The sequence below is a fragment of the Xiphias gladius genome, chromosome 15 (genome assembly GCF_016859285.1).
Source record: "Xiphias gladius isolate SHS-SW01 ecotype Sanya breed wild chromosome 15, ASM1685928v1, whole genome shotgun sequence".
NCBI lineage: Eukaryota > Metazoa > Chordata > Actinopteri > Istiophoriformes > Xiphiidae > Xiphias > Xiphias gladius.
This window is the reverse complement of record NC_053414.1, coordinates 14,763,953-14,781,303: the sequence shown is the minus strand read 5'-3', so window position 1 is coordinate 14,781,303 and position 17,351 is coordinate 14,763,953. Positions and strand designations below refer to the sequence as shown.

Below are 17,351 nucleotides of genomic sequence, written 5' to 3'. Positions count from 1 at the left end.
AATGGAACCAGAGGCTGAAGACCCGGGCAACAATGATAATTTGAGCCCTTGGTCAGGTTCAGATGGTTCCCAGGAACTTTGTGTCTCCGAATCCTTGGCAGAGTCCTACAGTGAAGATGATATCATTAATGAATACTCTTTAGACCCACATCCTCCTCATTTCCCAAAGTCTGACCCTGAGTCCCCAGAACGCCTTCAGTCACAAGACTGGGAATCTGCAGGTGAGAGATTGCCTGAACTAAGTGAAAGTGAAGAGGATGTTTCGTACCAAGAAGAGGATGACATGTACTTTATTGAATCAAGAGAATCCATCACAGAGTCTCCTCAGATCCAAACCTCACCAGTATCACTGTCCCCACAACCAGATCGCCCAAACTCCAAGCCTCCCACTGGCCAGATATCAAAACTGCATTCCCTGTCATCTTCCTCCTCTCTTGGCTGTGCAGCTGACATGACCCTGGCCTTGACCCTGACCACAGAAGAGCGGATTGGGGCCAGTAATAGGCAGGACTCAGGGACAGGGAACAGGAGGGTTGAATCTTCAGAGGAAGGAGGGAGTAGTGAAGCACCTCCTGCTTCTGTCTTCTTTGAAATTTCAGACGAGGGTGCTCAGCAGGCAGAGAAGTGGAACTCGGAGTCTGACACAGACCCATGCAGAAAGGACCGACACAGGGCAAGGTATACAAGTAAGTATATATCTTCTAGCCTCCTTTTGTATATTTCAGTGGAGATATGAAGCTAGGAATGCAAACTGTGTAGCCTATAGGGATTTTTTTCTAAATTTAAATTATGCATTGTTTATTAACATACATAATTTTGTGTGTGGTTTAAATGCCGCCCGAAGCACAAATGAACTTTAGATAATGATCTGAAATAATATTTTTTACCTGCATTCATTAGTGTTGCTATGTAAATCAAAATAATTAATTGAACTGATAAATAACTTGTGCAAAGCACTATGGGTGGGGTTTTTTTTCAAGCTGGGGTCTATTTGAGGTGGACTTACAGGGAGAATTCCCATGGCTCTAATAGTCAGAGCAGGATAAGAATAAAATATGACCATATGATGAGACTAGCAGAAACAAATTTGACAGACACTAGCATGTGTCACCCTGGCCTGTCACCCGATCCCTTTACCAATCGTAAGACTTGACTGCAATGGAAAGTGAGCTCCTCACTTTCCTTGCCTCATGGACCCCCCAAAGTTAGCTGTAAGTAAATATGATGCTTTTATTAGTGCGCTTGCTTCAGCAGGGGCAACTTCAAAATTTGTCTTACTTGACATTAGTGTACTTGCTTAAAAAAAATAAAAATAAATAAATAAATAATAATAATAATAATAATAATATTGCTCAGCCAACATATAACTGTGTATTGATAACCGACAATGGTTGGTTTCATCTGCAAACTGAGATCAAATAATACCAAAGCATTGTATGAAACAAACTCCAAATGTTAATCTCTCCCATTGTTATTCTACTTTACTGAGCACTGTAATTTAAATACTGTAGTTTCCTAAACGTTCTCTGACTGACAAAAGCGTCCACTGACATGTTTGCTTACAGTTAATTTGTATTTTTTCCTCTTCCTCACACCCCTCCCTTCTTTCTCTCTCTCTCTCTCTCTCTCTCTCTCTCTCTCTCTCTTTTCTGTTGTCTCAGAGCTCAGTTACAGTGAGAGCCAATCAGAGAGACACGTCAAGGAGACTAAGTCTAAATGTAAACGAATTGCTCGGCTTCTAACTGATGCACCCAATCCTCAAAACAAGGGAGCCTTGCTGTTTAAAAAGCGCCGCCAGAGGGTCAAGAAGTTTACACTTGTGAGTTACGGCACAGGTGATAAGGTTGACAGTGAAGACCAAATAAAGGAGGAAACTGAAGAAGTCAGATCAGCCTCGTATAACTTTGTGGCCACAAGTGATTCTGATTTAGAGGAGGAGTACTCTGTTTATCACCAGCAGCATAATTTAAGTCTGAATTGGGGAAGTGTTCGAGAAATGGAAGCACTACCAGAAACTAAAGGGAAGGGAGTCTTGATGTTTGCCCAACGCCGGAAACGGATGGATGAAATTGTGTCAGAGCATGAAGAACTGAAGAGTAAAGGATTACCTGTAGAGGAACTAACAGAACCTGAATGCACAGAAGCACAGAATATTTATGACACTAAGGAAATGTACATGCATACTGATCAGGCAAACTACATGGATGCGAGTCACAAGCGTCATGTAGAATACCAAGAAAATACTCAACAGATGAACCATTTAGCCAATGTGCCAAGACCCTTGGTGCCAAACAGAACTGCGAAGCCCTTCCTAGGATTTCAAGATGGGACAACTGCTCCTGTCATGCCTGGTGGCCTTGTTCCAGTGACAAAGAAGAACGAATCGAGATTCAAAGTACCTGTGGCTATTAATACTAACCCACAGGTTTGGTCCCCAACTGGAGACATCATAGCCTCAAGAGATGAGCGAATATCTGTGCCTGCAATTAAGACCGGAATCCTACCAGAGTCAAAAAGGAAAGCAACTATTAAAAAACCTTCAATGCTAGCGCAAGAATCAGATCCTCACTTTCAAAACAAAGGGGGAAGGAGGTCTTATATTGAGTCAGAGGAAGACTGTTTTAGTCTTGGGGCTGAAGCGTGTAACTTTATGCAACCCAGAACAATAAAACTTAAGAATCCCCCTCCAGTAGCCCCCAAACCTACCATCAACCCTACCTGCCCACCTTGGATAAGGAGGAGTCCTTCTGGTGAGCCATATATTCCACCAAGAAGTCCGGTTTCACAACCTTCTCACAGTGCTGCGAGGCCTCAAAGTCAGCATTACTTACAGCGGCAAGATTGGGCTCAGCCTCAACAGTTGGCCAACCATTGGGCGCCAGATCAAACTCAGGCAACACTTCAAACACCCGCCCACGCCTGGGTTCCAGTCAATTCCTCTTCTCAACTTCATCTTCAGCCAACCACAAATAGCTGGACTCAACAGCCACCACGATGCCCTGTGAGTATGCAGGCCCACAGTCCTACTTACAGCCCACAGCACCCACCTTCCCCCTCAAGGAATAAGTCAGACAGTGTTCCAAACTCAGTTGCCTCTTGCCCACCACAAGCAGGGAAGTCATACGTTCATGCATCAAAAGCATGGCAAGCTTCTCCAAAGGGTCGAGTCTTGGAGAGAAGTATTAATCGGGCTGGTGAGGCTCCAGCTATGGTAGGAAAAGGTGCAGAGTTGTTTGCAAAAAGACAGTCCCGTATGGAGAAGTTTGTTGTCCATGGTGAAACAGTGCAAACTAACAAAACAAGATCACCCTCTCCAACCTTGTCCCTCCCTACCTCCTGGAGATATTCTTCCAATATTCGTGCCCCACCCCCTTTATCATACAATCCCCTTCTTGCTCCTTTCTACCCTCCATCAGCAGCCAAGCAACCCCCTTCCACAAGCCCCAAAATCAAGCCTGAGACCAAAGAAAAACCTAAAGCATCCCCAAAGCACCTAAATGCCTTAGATATTATGAAACATCAGCCTTATCAGTTGGACTCGTCACTGTTCAAGTATGATGCAGTCCCTGAAGCCAAAAACCCCAGCCCAAAACCAACTCCAGTGTCAAAGTTTGAGGTTACCAAAAGACTTAAACATAGATCTGCCTCTTTTCACTTTCCTTGTAATGCCTCTGAGCTTGCTGTTCAGGGTAAGGCAGAAGCCCCTGCTAAGTCTCCTGGATCGGTAAGTTCCCAAAATTCTACTGCCCGCCAAATCACAAGATCAGCTGAGCCTCCTGCAACTGCCGCACACTTGGATGAAAAGCACACTGTCACACCTGCAGCCCATCACATAACCAACAAGCGAGCACCAAGCGCCCGATCCACCAGCACATCATCCCAGCAGTCATCTACTGGTGACAGCATAGCTTCAGCTTTTTCTCCTGCATCTCTTATTGCTAGAGGCGCACGTCAAATGGCTCCTTGGCCAAAATTTTCTGCTAAGAAGCCAGTAGTGATGGGTAAAAAGTGGAGGCCTGTTGCAATGCTTCATTAGTTGTAATGCTGTATATGGTCAAGCTTTGGTGTAATCAACACTGAGATGATAGACCACACTTACGCCGCAGCGTGCTAACATCTAAAATGGTTTCCTTAAATGTTGGAAATGTATAGACTTTTGCACTGTCTAAATGTAGGCCACATCCAAAATCACTTACAGTATTCAGCTATAAAGATATATTTAGCTGGCAACTTAAGGGAAACTTGAAAAAGCAGTTGAGTGAACAGCAAAGCTAGTTTAAAATTGTGATGAATCAATGGAATACAAACTAAAATAAATACATATAATATTTATAAATAACTAAATAATTGTAACACATTACATCATCTTCCTAAAACTTGGGAGGTGTATGCCTGTTTCAAAAAGGAAATGTGAGACTAAATAATGTTGAGTGATTCCCAGGAAGTGCTATTACAAGTGCAATAATGTGTGTAGAGAGCCTTGTTCAACTAAGGTCTCTAGTTTGAGTTGTTATGTAGCAGTAGTCACCAATGACCCCAAAACAACACACAACAATAATATTTATAAATACACTTATTTATCAGATTTAAATTTAAGTCCAAAATATTCATAATTCTGTCATCTGGGATAAGAGTAACTCACTTTTACAATTAAATGTACACAATATTTTTGAATCATTTAGTGTGTTTTGGGAGAAACTGTCTATGCACTTTTTTTTTTTTTTTTTTTGGATGCAATTCCTTCAGTCTCATTCCAAACTTTGATGGTATCACAACAGCTAAAAGCACTAACGTTAGTTGTGATCATTGACCCTGATGACTTTAAATGTTTTTTTTTATGTGGATATATTTATTGCAGTTGTCAGTTATGGCCAGTTATTTAACTGTCTCTACGGTCATCAGACATTCTGTATCCTGATCCTTGATGTAAAACATGAGCAGAATATCATAGAGGATTGAGTTTTATGTTATTGATTCACATTATTGATAGCAACTCAAAACGAAAATAGGAAACAACTGTCTTTTTTGTCTCTGTCTTTCTGACATATCACTGTTTATTGCACTTCTTGTACTCAGCACAATCATGCTATTAAATTTCTCTTTCCTCCTCCCTGTGTACTTCCTCTGTGTCATGAGCTTCTATTCTCTTTTCCTGAGCTGCTGTATCACTACTTTTTCTGCGTCACTCATATTTCCTCCTGTATCTTTCTCATAGCCTCACACTCTCACAAAGAAGTTATTCATATTTACTGCACCTTCAGCAATATCCATTTTCTAAGATCCACTACATTATTGGCTATTTCAAATAGATTATTTATCATTTTAATATAAAATGGTCAACTGCTGAAGGTTAACACTGTCACTGGCCTGTATGACTTTATCTTTTCAATTTAACTGGACAAATGACTGTTTGTTTCCACAGCATTTCCATCAGTCCAACTTTCATGTAACAAGTTTGGAACTATGATATCGGCCTTCAAAAAGACTCTGCATTCGTTTGTAGGACTGTGCTGATAGGAAATCCACACTAAAGCAGAAATACATTTTGCTATTCTAATGATTTTTTGACAACAAGTCAGCATCTACAGTAAACAGAATTTTACTTTTTATTTCAATTACATCTAAAGACAGGCCAGATTCTGCTTAAACTAAATACTGGAGAAGGATCACTCAAACATGCCCATATTAGCTCTGGCAGACAAGTTGGCAGAGAAATAGTTCCAAGCAAAGTTTAATCACCCTTTAAATGTCTTCCATGTACCAACATTGCTACTGTACTTATTTTAAGTCTCTTGGACCAACAGCAGGTATGTTCTCAAATTTTTCATTTATTTTCAGTAAGATCTTGCCCATACATTTATATTACTCAAATTGGCCCTAAATGGCCCTTGTTATTTTAGACAAAGAATTGTGAGAGCTGTTAAATCCCACTGACTCTTTAAAAGACACAAAGAAAGCAAGGGGCTTCATTAGATGCAAAATCAAGTTATTCCATGTGCAAAAAGTGACACAATGTGAAAGAATTTGACAAAATGTGAATGTTTCGGTGATAGGACCATGGTCAGCACAACTTAAATGGGCAATCCAACTAACAGCAATGACCGATCAGGAAAATGTGACAAACGTCCTTTTACTGAAGCTTTCCCATTTTTTCACATTGTGTCACTTTCTGCATGTGGAATAAACTGATTCTTGTGCATCTCAAGAGCCTCCTCTACTTTCTCAGGCAACTTTCCTATATAAATGGAAAGTTATTTTAGTAAAATCATCATGAGTTTGTTTGCACTCCTTTGTTAACTAGAACTTATCATTTAACTTCATGTAGAACACATGAACAAAATAGAAAGTTATTAATTTTTCCAGACTTTCGTGGAGCCAGAGGGTGGCAGCAAAGTCTGCAACACTGCTGTCACACCGGTCAACTAATATGTGTTTTTTCATTTAGGGTTTTGGTCGAAGCCACTCCCTGAGCCTGCCCAAGCGACTGAATTCGATGCCCTCACCCGGATTTCTGTCGCCTGTGAGCACACCTGGAGCCCAGGCCTCATCTTTACCTGCGCAGAGGCAAACATTCTTTCAAGAAAATTTCTACAAGCCACCGTCACCGTGGGAGGCAGCAACAAGAAGCCCCTTTGGTTCAGTGGATGAGGCATTTGTGTTTCAGAGCCTCCCGTCATCTGTTGCCTCTAACGTCAAAGCTGCAGGGCAACGCAGATCTCTGCCAGAGCCACCGGATGAGTGGAAGCGCAGGGTGTCCCTTGATCCTGCAGCTGTTAGTAAGAGTCATTATCATGCAGCCCCTGCTTTTCAGGCACCAGCTCTAGGCAGGACATTTTCACCTGAGAAACCAGCCTTCTATGGGCCTCCCTTCAGACCTGCCCAGCCTCTACGGCCTGCCAGTAGGGCCAGTACTGGATACATGGGACAAGGCTCCAGTCCAACAAAGTACTCTCCCCTCTATAGTGCAGTGCAGAGAAGTTAATACCACTAAGATGAAGTCGGACAAACATCAGAGAAAGAGAAATATACAGTACATGTACATTGACATACATGGTATGAAGTGGAGAGAATCATGCAAAGTATATTGAACACAGAAGATAAGAAAATTAATTTGGTCCGAAAAGATATGAATATGAATATGTTTGATCTTTGATGATGATGATGAAAAATTAGGTTGATGTTGACAGGTGTTGGTCAAAACTTATTGAATAGGTCTGAGTCTTGGGATTATTTTAGACCATTTATTATGTTTGTTGTATGTATTTGATGGGAGTGATGGGTCTCAAACAAAAAAGTTGCTATCCTCATGGTATGAGTGATCACTCAGTTTGAAGAGTACAACAACTTACTGTTGCTTTTGTGTGCTGTTGCTAATGAGATATTATCCTGCTGAGCATTGACGGGTGATTTTGCAGTTGTGTCAAAGTGATCATTCAGACTGATTTAGGACAGAAGCGGCCCACTATGGGCATGTTTTAAGAGACATTGTTGTTAAGATAATGATAAGCATGTGTTATGCAAATTAAAATGAAAGTGTAGTAGTTGAAAGAAATGTAGTGCTTTTTTTTTTCAAGTGGAGTTTTGTTTGCTCACTGAAGATGCTGGTAATTTTGAAATTTTTGGTTATAAATATTTGGTGAGAAATCAGGCAACCTAAGAAATCTCAAGTGTAGCTTTTTCATCCATTTATCTTAAGCTTTGAATCTCACTGGGACTTTGTGATCACTTTTTCCAGTTGGTGTTTCGCAAATTGTTTCACACCTGAATATTTCATTCAGTTCATAACCATTACAGATGTTAGTCATCGTTTTGATCTGTTTTGCTCGCATTACTATTGCAGTGGAAATGGTAAATATACTAAAGGAGTGAACATTTTAATTAATCTGTAGCATGTTTGTCACTGCCAATGACAAACATGCCACTTGCAATAAGTGTTGCATCCTTACATTTATCTTATTCAAACTGGCAAACTACACTGGCAAAATGGATAAAAGGGTTTTTTTTGCTATTATTCTATATATTTTTAGGTTAAGAAGAATAAATGTTGCATGCATACATTCATGAAGTATCCCACCCTTGATCATACACTGTGTGGTTTTAAAGTGTAAACACAAAGACAGATTCTGGAGTGTCAGGGTTTTAAAAATTTAGAAATTTCTAATCAAGACATTTAGAAATTTTTAGAATTTAGAAATCTAGAATTGGGGTTTTATCCAAGGTTTGACCATTTCCTTGAGTAAAATGTTTTTTTGCACCTTTTAAACACAAACTGAAAAATTAAAAGACACAAAAATGCTTTATGTCTTTAAAGTGTTTTTTTTTTTTTTTAGATTAATTCTATTATATAATTCTATGAGCAAGCATCATTTTTAGTGCAGATGAAAAATGTTTTTTGATCCATTCTCTGATCATGTGTTACACTTCTTCATTTATTTGTTTGTTCATATGTTAATATTATATTCAAATAACACATGCAGGTAATACTGATTTGAAAGTAAGAAAAGATTAAGATACAATTATGCCAGGAACTTATCTCATGTTTCAACAGAATTATTCATTTTAGCTCCATTTATTTCGCAAGAGATTAAGTGTACAGTACGTCTGAAGTGGGACAACAGGTTTAGCTGCCAGGGTAATGACCCTGATGTTGTTTTATCAAAATCTTTTTGGCTGACCGCTACCACCGGGATAAGACCAGACCGCCCTTTAACCCTCTTCAGTGCTCTGTATTTCATTATGCAAAGTCCGTAATCACACCTAATGACAGTCACACAACTCAGTTTGAAGAGAGGAGTACACAAGTAGCAGCTGCGTTGTATTAATGACCTCCCTAACTTGAAGGCGCGGTGCCTCAGAGGTTAGATCAACCCACAGAGACGTGTTGACTTTGAAGATTCAACACAAGGAAAGGACTAAGTCGCTGAAGGGGAGTCCTCCCCCCAAAGAAAATCAGTGGGCATGTGTGTGTCGTCCATCCTCCCCTCTCCTCCCCTCTCCTCCCCCTTCTCTCTCTGGTTGCTATCCTTGCCCCACAGTGTTTGAGAGGGGTTTTGAGTGTTTGACAGGTTAAATTTAGCCTATTGATGTAAGCTGCATTCCATTCACAACAGACACAGGGACACACTCACAGATTGGCTTTAGTGTCAGGGAGTGTGAAGATCAGGGAAGATCAAACTACCTACTGTAGGTTGACCCCTGAGTCTACGTGTCTCCCCTTCAAGGATACAAGTTGCACACTAGGGACACCATCACAGGTATGGACAAACCTCATCAGGGTGTATTTTTTGAATCTGTGGTGTATTTAATTGTATCAAGGTTATGTTAGAGCCTTCAAGAAAATCATTGTATTGTGATTAAAGTAAATTCAGCTGCATCTAACGAATGTGTATTTTCTATAAATTATAGGAATCACTTTCTTGTGACCTTATGGAAGTGTGACATTTAAGAGATTACTAGTTATTTAGACATATTTTCTATCTTTAGAATTTTATCGCTTTGCAGACGGTTTATTTTGCATGGAAATTACATTAAAATTGACACAAATATCATAACTGAAAGGTCAGAAGACAGACACAATCAAGCAATTGAACATTTAAGATTTTTTAAAGGAGTATAGTTATAAGCTTACTGTGTGGTATCATGTTTGACATTTGACAAGAAAGGGAACACTAAATCAATATGACTGCATTGGCCACTGAAAATGTAAAAAAAAGTTATTTTGGATATTATGTCAGCATTTTTTTCTTTTCTTTTCTTTTCTTTTCTTTTCTTTTTTTGTTTTTGTTTTGCTGGATATCTGTTGTGACCAGCTACGTATACAAATTTAGGACCCTTGACCTTTACTCAGGTCAGTTATCTTATGACAACATTAACGCCAGATGCCACTTACAGTACCTATCATACTCAAAAGTTTGGTCCAGTGATGAAGCCAGATTTAAGAATTACGTGTGGGGTGCCAATCCAAGAAGAATGGGGCTTTAGGATTATGCAATATGCTGTAATCTGTTAAATGTAACCTCTACAGAGATTATTACAACATAACAAATGCTGATGTGGCAGATTTATTTAACTGGGCACCTTCGAAATCATCTTCGAATTCTAATTTAGGTGGACAGCAAATGGGATAGACTCAAAAAACTAAGCATAGTACTATTTTGTTATGTAACAGAGAAGAACAGAGCAATAAATATGTCTAATCAAGAGAAAATCACTCTATAATATCCTGAGTCTCAATATTCTCCGTTTCATATTGACAGTAATACAGGATTACAGATTCAAGGTTTATTCTCTGATGGCCGATGAAAGATGACTTTACACTTGTACTCACCAAACACCAGACTCTGTGTTTAGCTGAATCCTGTTAACTTATGGGCTAACACCGCACTGATGTTCTATGGTATCACATTATTAGGAGTAAAACTCCTTCTTTATGACTTGGGCAGAACAACTACATCCTGTGTCCTGTATGTGTTTCCAGTCCTCCTGAGTTCTGCCAACCTTGCCAAAGCCACAATGTCACAATTCTGTACAATGCCAACTGGAGAGAGGAAGAAGTGTGCAGCAGCAATTTGCCGAGAGGTCCATGGTACCAATGGTATGATGTTAGAGCCGAATCTCAGCAGACCAACACACTGCTGCAAGAGAATATCCATTCTGATCTGGGTTCAAAATGTCAGGGCTACTCTCCAGCACTTGCCATAAATAAGTTAATGGGATGATGAACTACCTATGGTGACTAATCCTTTTGTCGTTGTCCTTTTCAGAAGTCTATTTCTGGGTGGGTGGCGGGGTGGGTGTGAGAGGGGAGGGAAGTTTTGCGGGCCAACTGTGTAGCTGTTTGGATAACGTGAAGGTTTGTGACAGCTGTGGTACATTCCGTCACTATTGGTGGATGAAGGAGCATCATGTGCATCCAAAACTAATTCTCGAGTACAATCATATCTCATTCTCTACGACAGGACTTACAAAATGGAAAATTTTAATTTTGTGACGCCTTTGATGTCATGTATGGACCCTCCCCTAAACCCGTTCAGCTGACAAAGTTACATCAGGGGACATTTCTGCATGTATATTTATATTGTCTATCTTTTACTTTCCAGCTCTAAAACCAGGGCTGGATTAACTCACTAGGGGGCCCAGGGGAAAAAATTAACTGTCAGCCTTCACCCCCTTACCCCCCCTACTAAGTTAGATAGTGTTAATTTGATACGTATGCACGTAATATCAACTGATGCCTTAAAGGTGCTAAAACTCTATTTTTGTGACAGAGGACCTTTCTACAAGACAGCCTGAGGATTGAGCAAAAATGCCACCTTAAGGTGCTCACTGTTTCAGCTTATATTGTGCTTTTGCAGTGAGTATTGCCAAACAAACGTACAATTAATCAAATTACCAAGATTGCCACACTGTGAACCTGGGGCTTTTGGGACCCCTGAGGCAGCTGCCCACATTTACCTGCTATTGGCAACCCGATAAAGTTAAAGACGATGAAAAAATTTCTCTTTTGCTTGGTTATCTATTTTACAAAATTTACCTTAATTGAGTGATACATGCTGGCACAAGTACAGTTAATGTTTAAATTTTTTGAAAATGCTACCTCAACACTATATAATATGCAATGACCAGTATACTGATGTTGATGCTTGTCTAACTCGGCTGAATGTTGCACGGATTGTTCTTTTCCTCAACATAATTTTTTCCTCAACTTCGTTGTCTCACAGGCGACATCATGGATCTCGGAAAGAAGCTCAGCACTCCTAAAGACATTATGTTGGAGGAGCTATCATTGCTTTCCAACAGAGGTTCTCGGCTTTTTAAAATGCGCCAGAGGAGGTCTGACAAATACACATTTGAAAGTATCCAAAATGAGGCAAACGCACAGCTAAATGTAAGTCAGATTCTGTGTGTTACTCAGTCATTTCATGTGTTTGAATGACTGGACATAGTGAAACCTTCAGTTCTGTCCTCTTGCACAATACTGACTTTGTATAGCTCATTAAGCAAATTTATCAGGAAATATGCTCTTGAAAAAAAGTGTTACAACACATGGATGATAACAGAGATATGTGCCTCGTGCCATCTACATCCTCCAGCCAAATCTGAGAGGCTGCCCAGGCACTTTGCTGAGGAGGTGCTTGCACTTTATCAGTGCCTGTTGATGAGTGTGTTTGTGTGTGTGTATGTGTGTGTGTGTGTGTGTGTGTGTGTGTGTGTGTGTGGGGGGGTCTAATGTGCATTTGTATCTGAGTGCATGGAAGACAAGAGCAGCTATAGATGAGCCAACTTTGAATTTTTGTCGCACAATCGATATTTGAACCAAAACTGAATGCATGCACTGTGCTTTCTTCTTTTTTTGCAGAATGAAATTTTAGCTGAGAATACACACAGTGTGGAAATTAAAGTGGATGCACCCACCCATGGAAATGCTGCTGATGCACAAAACACTGTTTCAGGTAATAATGCTGCTGAGTAGGCGAGGCTTTTCATGTTGAATCCCATGTGGAACATTAATATTTAAAACAATGTAAAATGTATCATAATCATAAGTAGAAAAATAAATGTGGTTACATTACCACTGTGATGATTTAGTCATTGAAAATCATTAGTATAACTACAATTTCTTCCACCGTAGAAGTGTTCTACACTATAATAAAATTACGCTATTATGCTGCAGCGTCAAATAAGACCAACTGATTATGTAAGGCAGTTATAATAACGACAACTGGTATCATACAGTTATAACAGCTGGTTTCATCTTATGGCAGCTAATTTGAGTAGCCGGACACCATGTATGTTACCGTAATTAATTGCACAACCTGAGCCGCTTTAAATGCTTTGTTTTGTTGTCTTATATGCGAATAGCCACCAGAGCCCTGTACTTATTCTACAGTGCCTCGGTGGGGTGTCATCCCATATCGACACATTATATGATGAGTGCACACCTCAACTATGTGCTATATTAAGGCCTCAGATCATAATGATGGACAACTCAGCCTGCCTGTATTATGTGTTCTCTAAGCACAGTCTCTATTCATAATCCTATTCTCTCTAAAAGCTTAGCCTCCCAAAAAAAAAAAAAAAAAAAAAAACGGGTTAAGAAAACAGCTCTGCGTTAACCCGGCAGAATGATCTGACACCAAAACTGTCAGCTCATTCTGCTGTGATCTTCCGCAATACTATTTAATGCTGACATGAGACCTGCTTGTTTTTCTTCTCTCCTTCACAGACGCGACTGCAGAGAAGTTGAACACCACAGCTATGCCCAAGTCCTATCACTCTCCGTGGGAAGAGGCGATCCTCGGTGACCCCGACCTCGCTGAAACTCTCAAACTAAGAATGCCTGTGCTGGACCAACAAGCAGAGCTGCCTGAATATAAAAGCTTTAACCGGTGAGAGAACTGCGAGCACATTTTAGTGAATTAGGAAAGAGTGCAAGAATGAGTCGAATTCACACCCTGATCTAAATTCCAGAGTTGCCACTCCTTATGGTGGCTTTGACAAAGCTCCCAGAGGAATCACATTCAAACTCCCAGAGGTGGACCTGAACCCACCTGGATACCCGGAGCTCCAGGAGCCGGGGATTAAGCGGCCCACCTTCAACAGGACAGCCCAGGGATGGATATCTGAGGGAACCCATCTGATCCTACCCACAGTTATCCTGGAGCCCATCCAAGTCCCCGAGTCTGATGACCTGTAGATGATTTATGTGATCTGGCAACATGATGTTGGCTGTAATACTGTGGCCCAGGCCTGTGGTGACAGAAAAAACAGTCAATTAGTAAAGCAGTTTCAAAGCCTTACCAGTATTTTGGATTGTTCCCATGCAATGGACACAAAATGTTTCATGCTTTTGTTCTTCAGCTGAGTTCAGTATATTTGCTGTACACTAGAAAAACAGTTACCAAAGAATATCATGTAAATAGCAAAAGCAGTGTGCTATACATAATTCAAGAAATCCAGAGTTTCCACTGATACCTAAAAAACTAAATTGTAAATTTTATAAATTTTCAAATGAATGGATAAATATGCAAATGTAAATAAGAATGCAAGTTATTTATTGATGGCACACAATCAAAACTGGAACATGCAGTAAGTTATATTTAGTTATTTTTAGTGTGTAGTATTTTTGTTATATGTATAGTACAAAAAATATATTGGAATGCACATTAGTAAACAAACTGATGCTGAAAATTTCACATTAAATCAAGCAAAGCTGAAATTTTCATGTATAGATTTATAAAAAATTAAATAAAAGTTGAAGCTCTTATTCATGTCAAGGGCCCATATCATCGCTGTATTTCTACAGTGTTGAAGCAGAAGGAAAAAGGGATTTAAAAGTCCAACCAAGATTAATTTATCTTGTGAAAAATCACAGAGAGGTTACCAATCTGGGAGGAAGACAGAGGAGCCTGGACTTTGACCTGTGATGGCATGGAGCTGTGGAAAAGCGCTTCTAATTAGAAAACTCTGCACTTCATGGACTCGAAAACTTTGAGTTTAGATGTATTTCATACAAGAAATAACCACACCCTGCAGAGAACAATGTAAAATGGATACCGTCACACCTGCCTTGTCTGGAGTGCAATGACAGTAAAGAGGAAATATAGAGGTTTGTTCTGTGTTGTTTCTGGTCATTGGTGGAGTAAAAATAAGATTTAACTTTGCAGTAACACATCCTACAGTAGCAACACTGTGCATGAATGCAAAATACACTGAATGTCTGTGAATTAAATTTAGTGTTGAGTTCACCGTGTTTCCGGAAAGTCGAGCTGGAAACATTCGAGCTTCATGATTTTACTGCCCTACAGTACTGAATGTATTTTACTCCTTATACAGTTTAAATGTGTTTTATGTCCTATACACCCTCGTACATAATGTACATTGTGTACATTGTATGTTTAATAACTAACTCAATGCACTTTTTTTCTTCTACTACTGAATGTGACTTCATGTGCCCCCTGGAGGAGGCAGCCATTCACAAACTCTGCCTTTCGGACAACTGGGGCACGGAGAGGGGCTCTGGCGGGATTGAATTCAAGGCCAATGGGGCAACATATCTCATGACCTACGTTCCTCCAAAACCTCAGTGCTCAGGAGAATTTGCATACCATTCACACAGATATGGATATAGAATGGTATATGAGCAATCCATCAAGTCAGAAGTGCAAAAGCAATTTGACTTTTTCAGCTGTTTCATTACTGTCACGATAAGAAATGTCAATTTGTATAACTTCTAATAGATTTAGACAGCAGCACTAGTAGACAGTAGGCGTCATTTGGAATTTTTCTCACCCAAACTCCAATAGATGAGCTGTTTAGTGTGTTGAGATATAACCGTGAGAAAGCCTAGGGGTTTGACATTAACAGTATCTGATACTGACCTCGATTCTGTTTGATACACAGTGTGCACTATAAGTTGAGGCCTGTCTTTAGACTGAGACAACAACTTGATAGCGGTAAAACCAACTGAACTAAAACTCTAACTGCCCTCAGAGCCACTGATTTTGGTGATAACGCGAAGACATTTGCCGTTATTGGGAGTCTGTCTATTTCACCTTTTCAGGAACGCTGAATACTACACACTGGAAACCGGAAAAGAAAGAAAACAGATACAAGCTACAAACTCCAAAAATAACCTTAAGAACAGTGGGATTTGACAGCTTATCTCAGCTCTGCAACATTCAGCAGGACAACTATGTAGCCGAATTTTTTCAGAGTTTTTATAAATAATACCAAGAAGTTTTCATGTGTCTCAAGGGAGGTTTCAGTGCTGTTGCTAGAGCCAAGACAAGATTAGAGAAATGCCACATACATTTATACTCTATTTATACACACATGTCCGTCTCATAGACTGTACATGGTCTACAACTTTCCATATATTCACTTAAGTATATAGTGCTGAATGTTTCAAAACCTGTATGAAAATGACGGTATTGCCTGATTTGAGCTGTCAGCAACCTGACCTGAATATATTACAACACTGCCAATGGTATAATTTCCCACAGCCACAGTTACAGTAGGGCTGCAAGTAACTATTATTTTCATTAACAATTAATCTGCTGATCATTTTTCTCGATTGATCAAATAGTTGTTTGGTCTGAAAACATCAGAAAACGGTGAAAAATGAATACAATAATTTCGCAGAGCCCGAGGGGGATGTCTTCAAAGAGCTTTTTGTATTTGATGCAAAACCAAACCATTTGGTGCAAAACCCAAAGATGTTCAGTTTACTACAACGTAAGACTGGAAAAAGTGGCAAATCTTCACACCGGAGGAGCTGGAACCATTAAACGTTTAGCATTTGTGAGAAAAAATGGACTTATTCAATGATCAAAATAGTTGCCAGCTAATTTACTTTCCATCAACTAATCGATTTTTCATCTAGTAGTTTCATCTCTAAGTTATAGTGGATCATTGAAAGGATTTTCTCCATGACTGTTTAGTATCCCTGAGCAGATTTCACTCTCGGGCTTAAAATCAGTGCGAACCAATCAGTGTAGCAACTCATAAGGAGTGTTGGACACTATTTTTCACAGGCTGGCCTTTCGTTCTGTGTGCACACACACTCATACGGTACTGTACATAATCCACTAGCCTCCACTGTACACACTGTATTTAAAAGAAGTGAGAATAGCAGCAGCTGGTAAACACTTGTCACGAGGCACAATGATGGTAAACATTGTGTTAAGTTCACTGCATCAGCAAATCACTCATTTTAGCCTGGGTCTGTAAAACGAATCTGAAAATCCAGCTGAGATTTATTCATCTGTTTTTGCTTATTTTGGAATTTTTGGTTTTGAAATTTATGGGTGCACTGTATAAACATATCACCAGTTCCCTTTGCCGGAGTTGGACAGATCCGCTAAAAACTTGCGTGGAAAAAAAGCTTGGAGACACACCAATTTCTGGGTGCCATTTTTGCTGACGCCGGCTTTGCGCGCACCATCAGCCTCTTTCAGTCGTCCTGTCGACTCTTAAAACCTGCTCAGCTCGGCAGGCTTTCCCCTGCCAGGCCCTCCATCTGCCCCAATTTATGTTATTCCATGTCCTGTTCACTGCGGTACCAGGGTCAGAAATTGAAATGGCAGATTTAGAATATTTGTGATATCATCAGATAACACTGATGCTTTTATGTTTATCAGGTGTTATTTGCGTCAATATAAGGAATGATAAGAGAGAATGACATCCTCTATGTCCAGTGTGGCTTGTAAAGGCAAATTGTGGCATATTCACACATTTGGTTTTTCACTTGGACTCCAAACAAAAACATCCAACGGTATTCTGCTCCGCTATTTGACATTTACATGAAACAGGCAGGGTTTAGTCCCCACAGTGCTGCGTGATTATGAAAG

The 17,351-nt window shown here is 39.9% G+C and overlaps 2 protein-coding genes across 2 annotated transcripts; both read left to right on the top strand.

Annotated features, from left to right (window-relative positions):
• The first annotated feature begins 1 nt into the window (after position 1).
• synpo2b (synaptopodin 2b) lies at positions 2–4,686 on the top strand. Its single transcript, XM_040147391.1, has 2 exons — positions 2–686; positions 1,662–4,686. The coding sequence occupies exons 1-2, from the start codon at positions 2–4 to the stop codon at positions 4,034–4,036; spliced, it is 3,060 nt and encodes a 1,019-aa protein (XP_040003325.1). The 3' UTR covers positions 4,037–4,686.
• A 4,339-nt stretch (positions 4,687–9,025) lies between these two features.
• myoz2b (myozenin 2b) lies at positions 9,026–14,612 on the top strand. Its single transcript, XM_040147516.1, has 6 exons — positions 9,026–9,254; positions 10,478–10,594; positions 11,721–11,887; positions 12,359–12,452; positions 13,226–13,388; positions 13,471–14,612. Exons 2-6 carry the CDS (start codon positions 10,513–10,515, stop codon positions 13,694–13,696), a joined length of 732 nt encoding a protein of 243 aa, XP_040003450.1. The 5' UTR covers positions 9,026–9,254; positions 10,478–10,512; the 3' UTR covers positions 13,697–14,612.
• Positions 14,613–17,351: the final 2,739 nt, after the last annotated feature.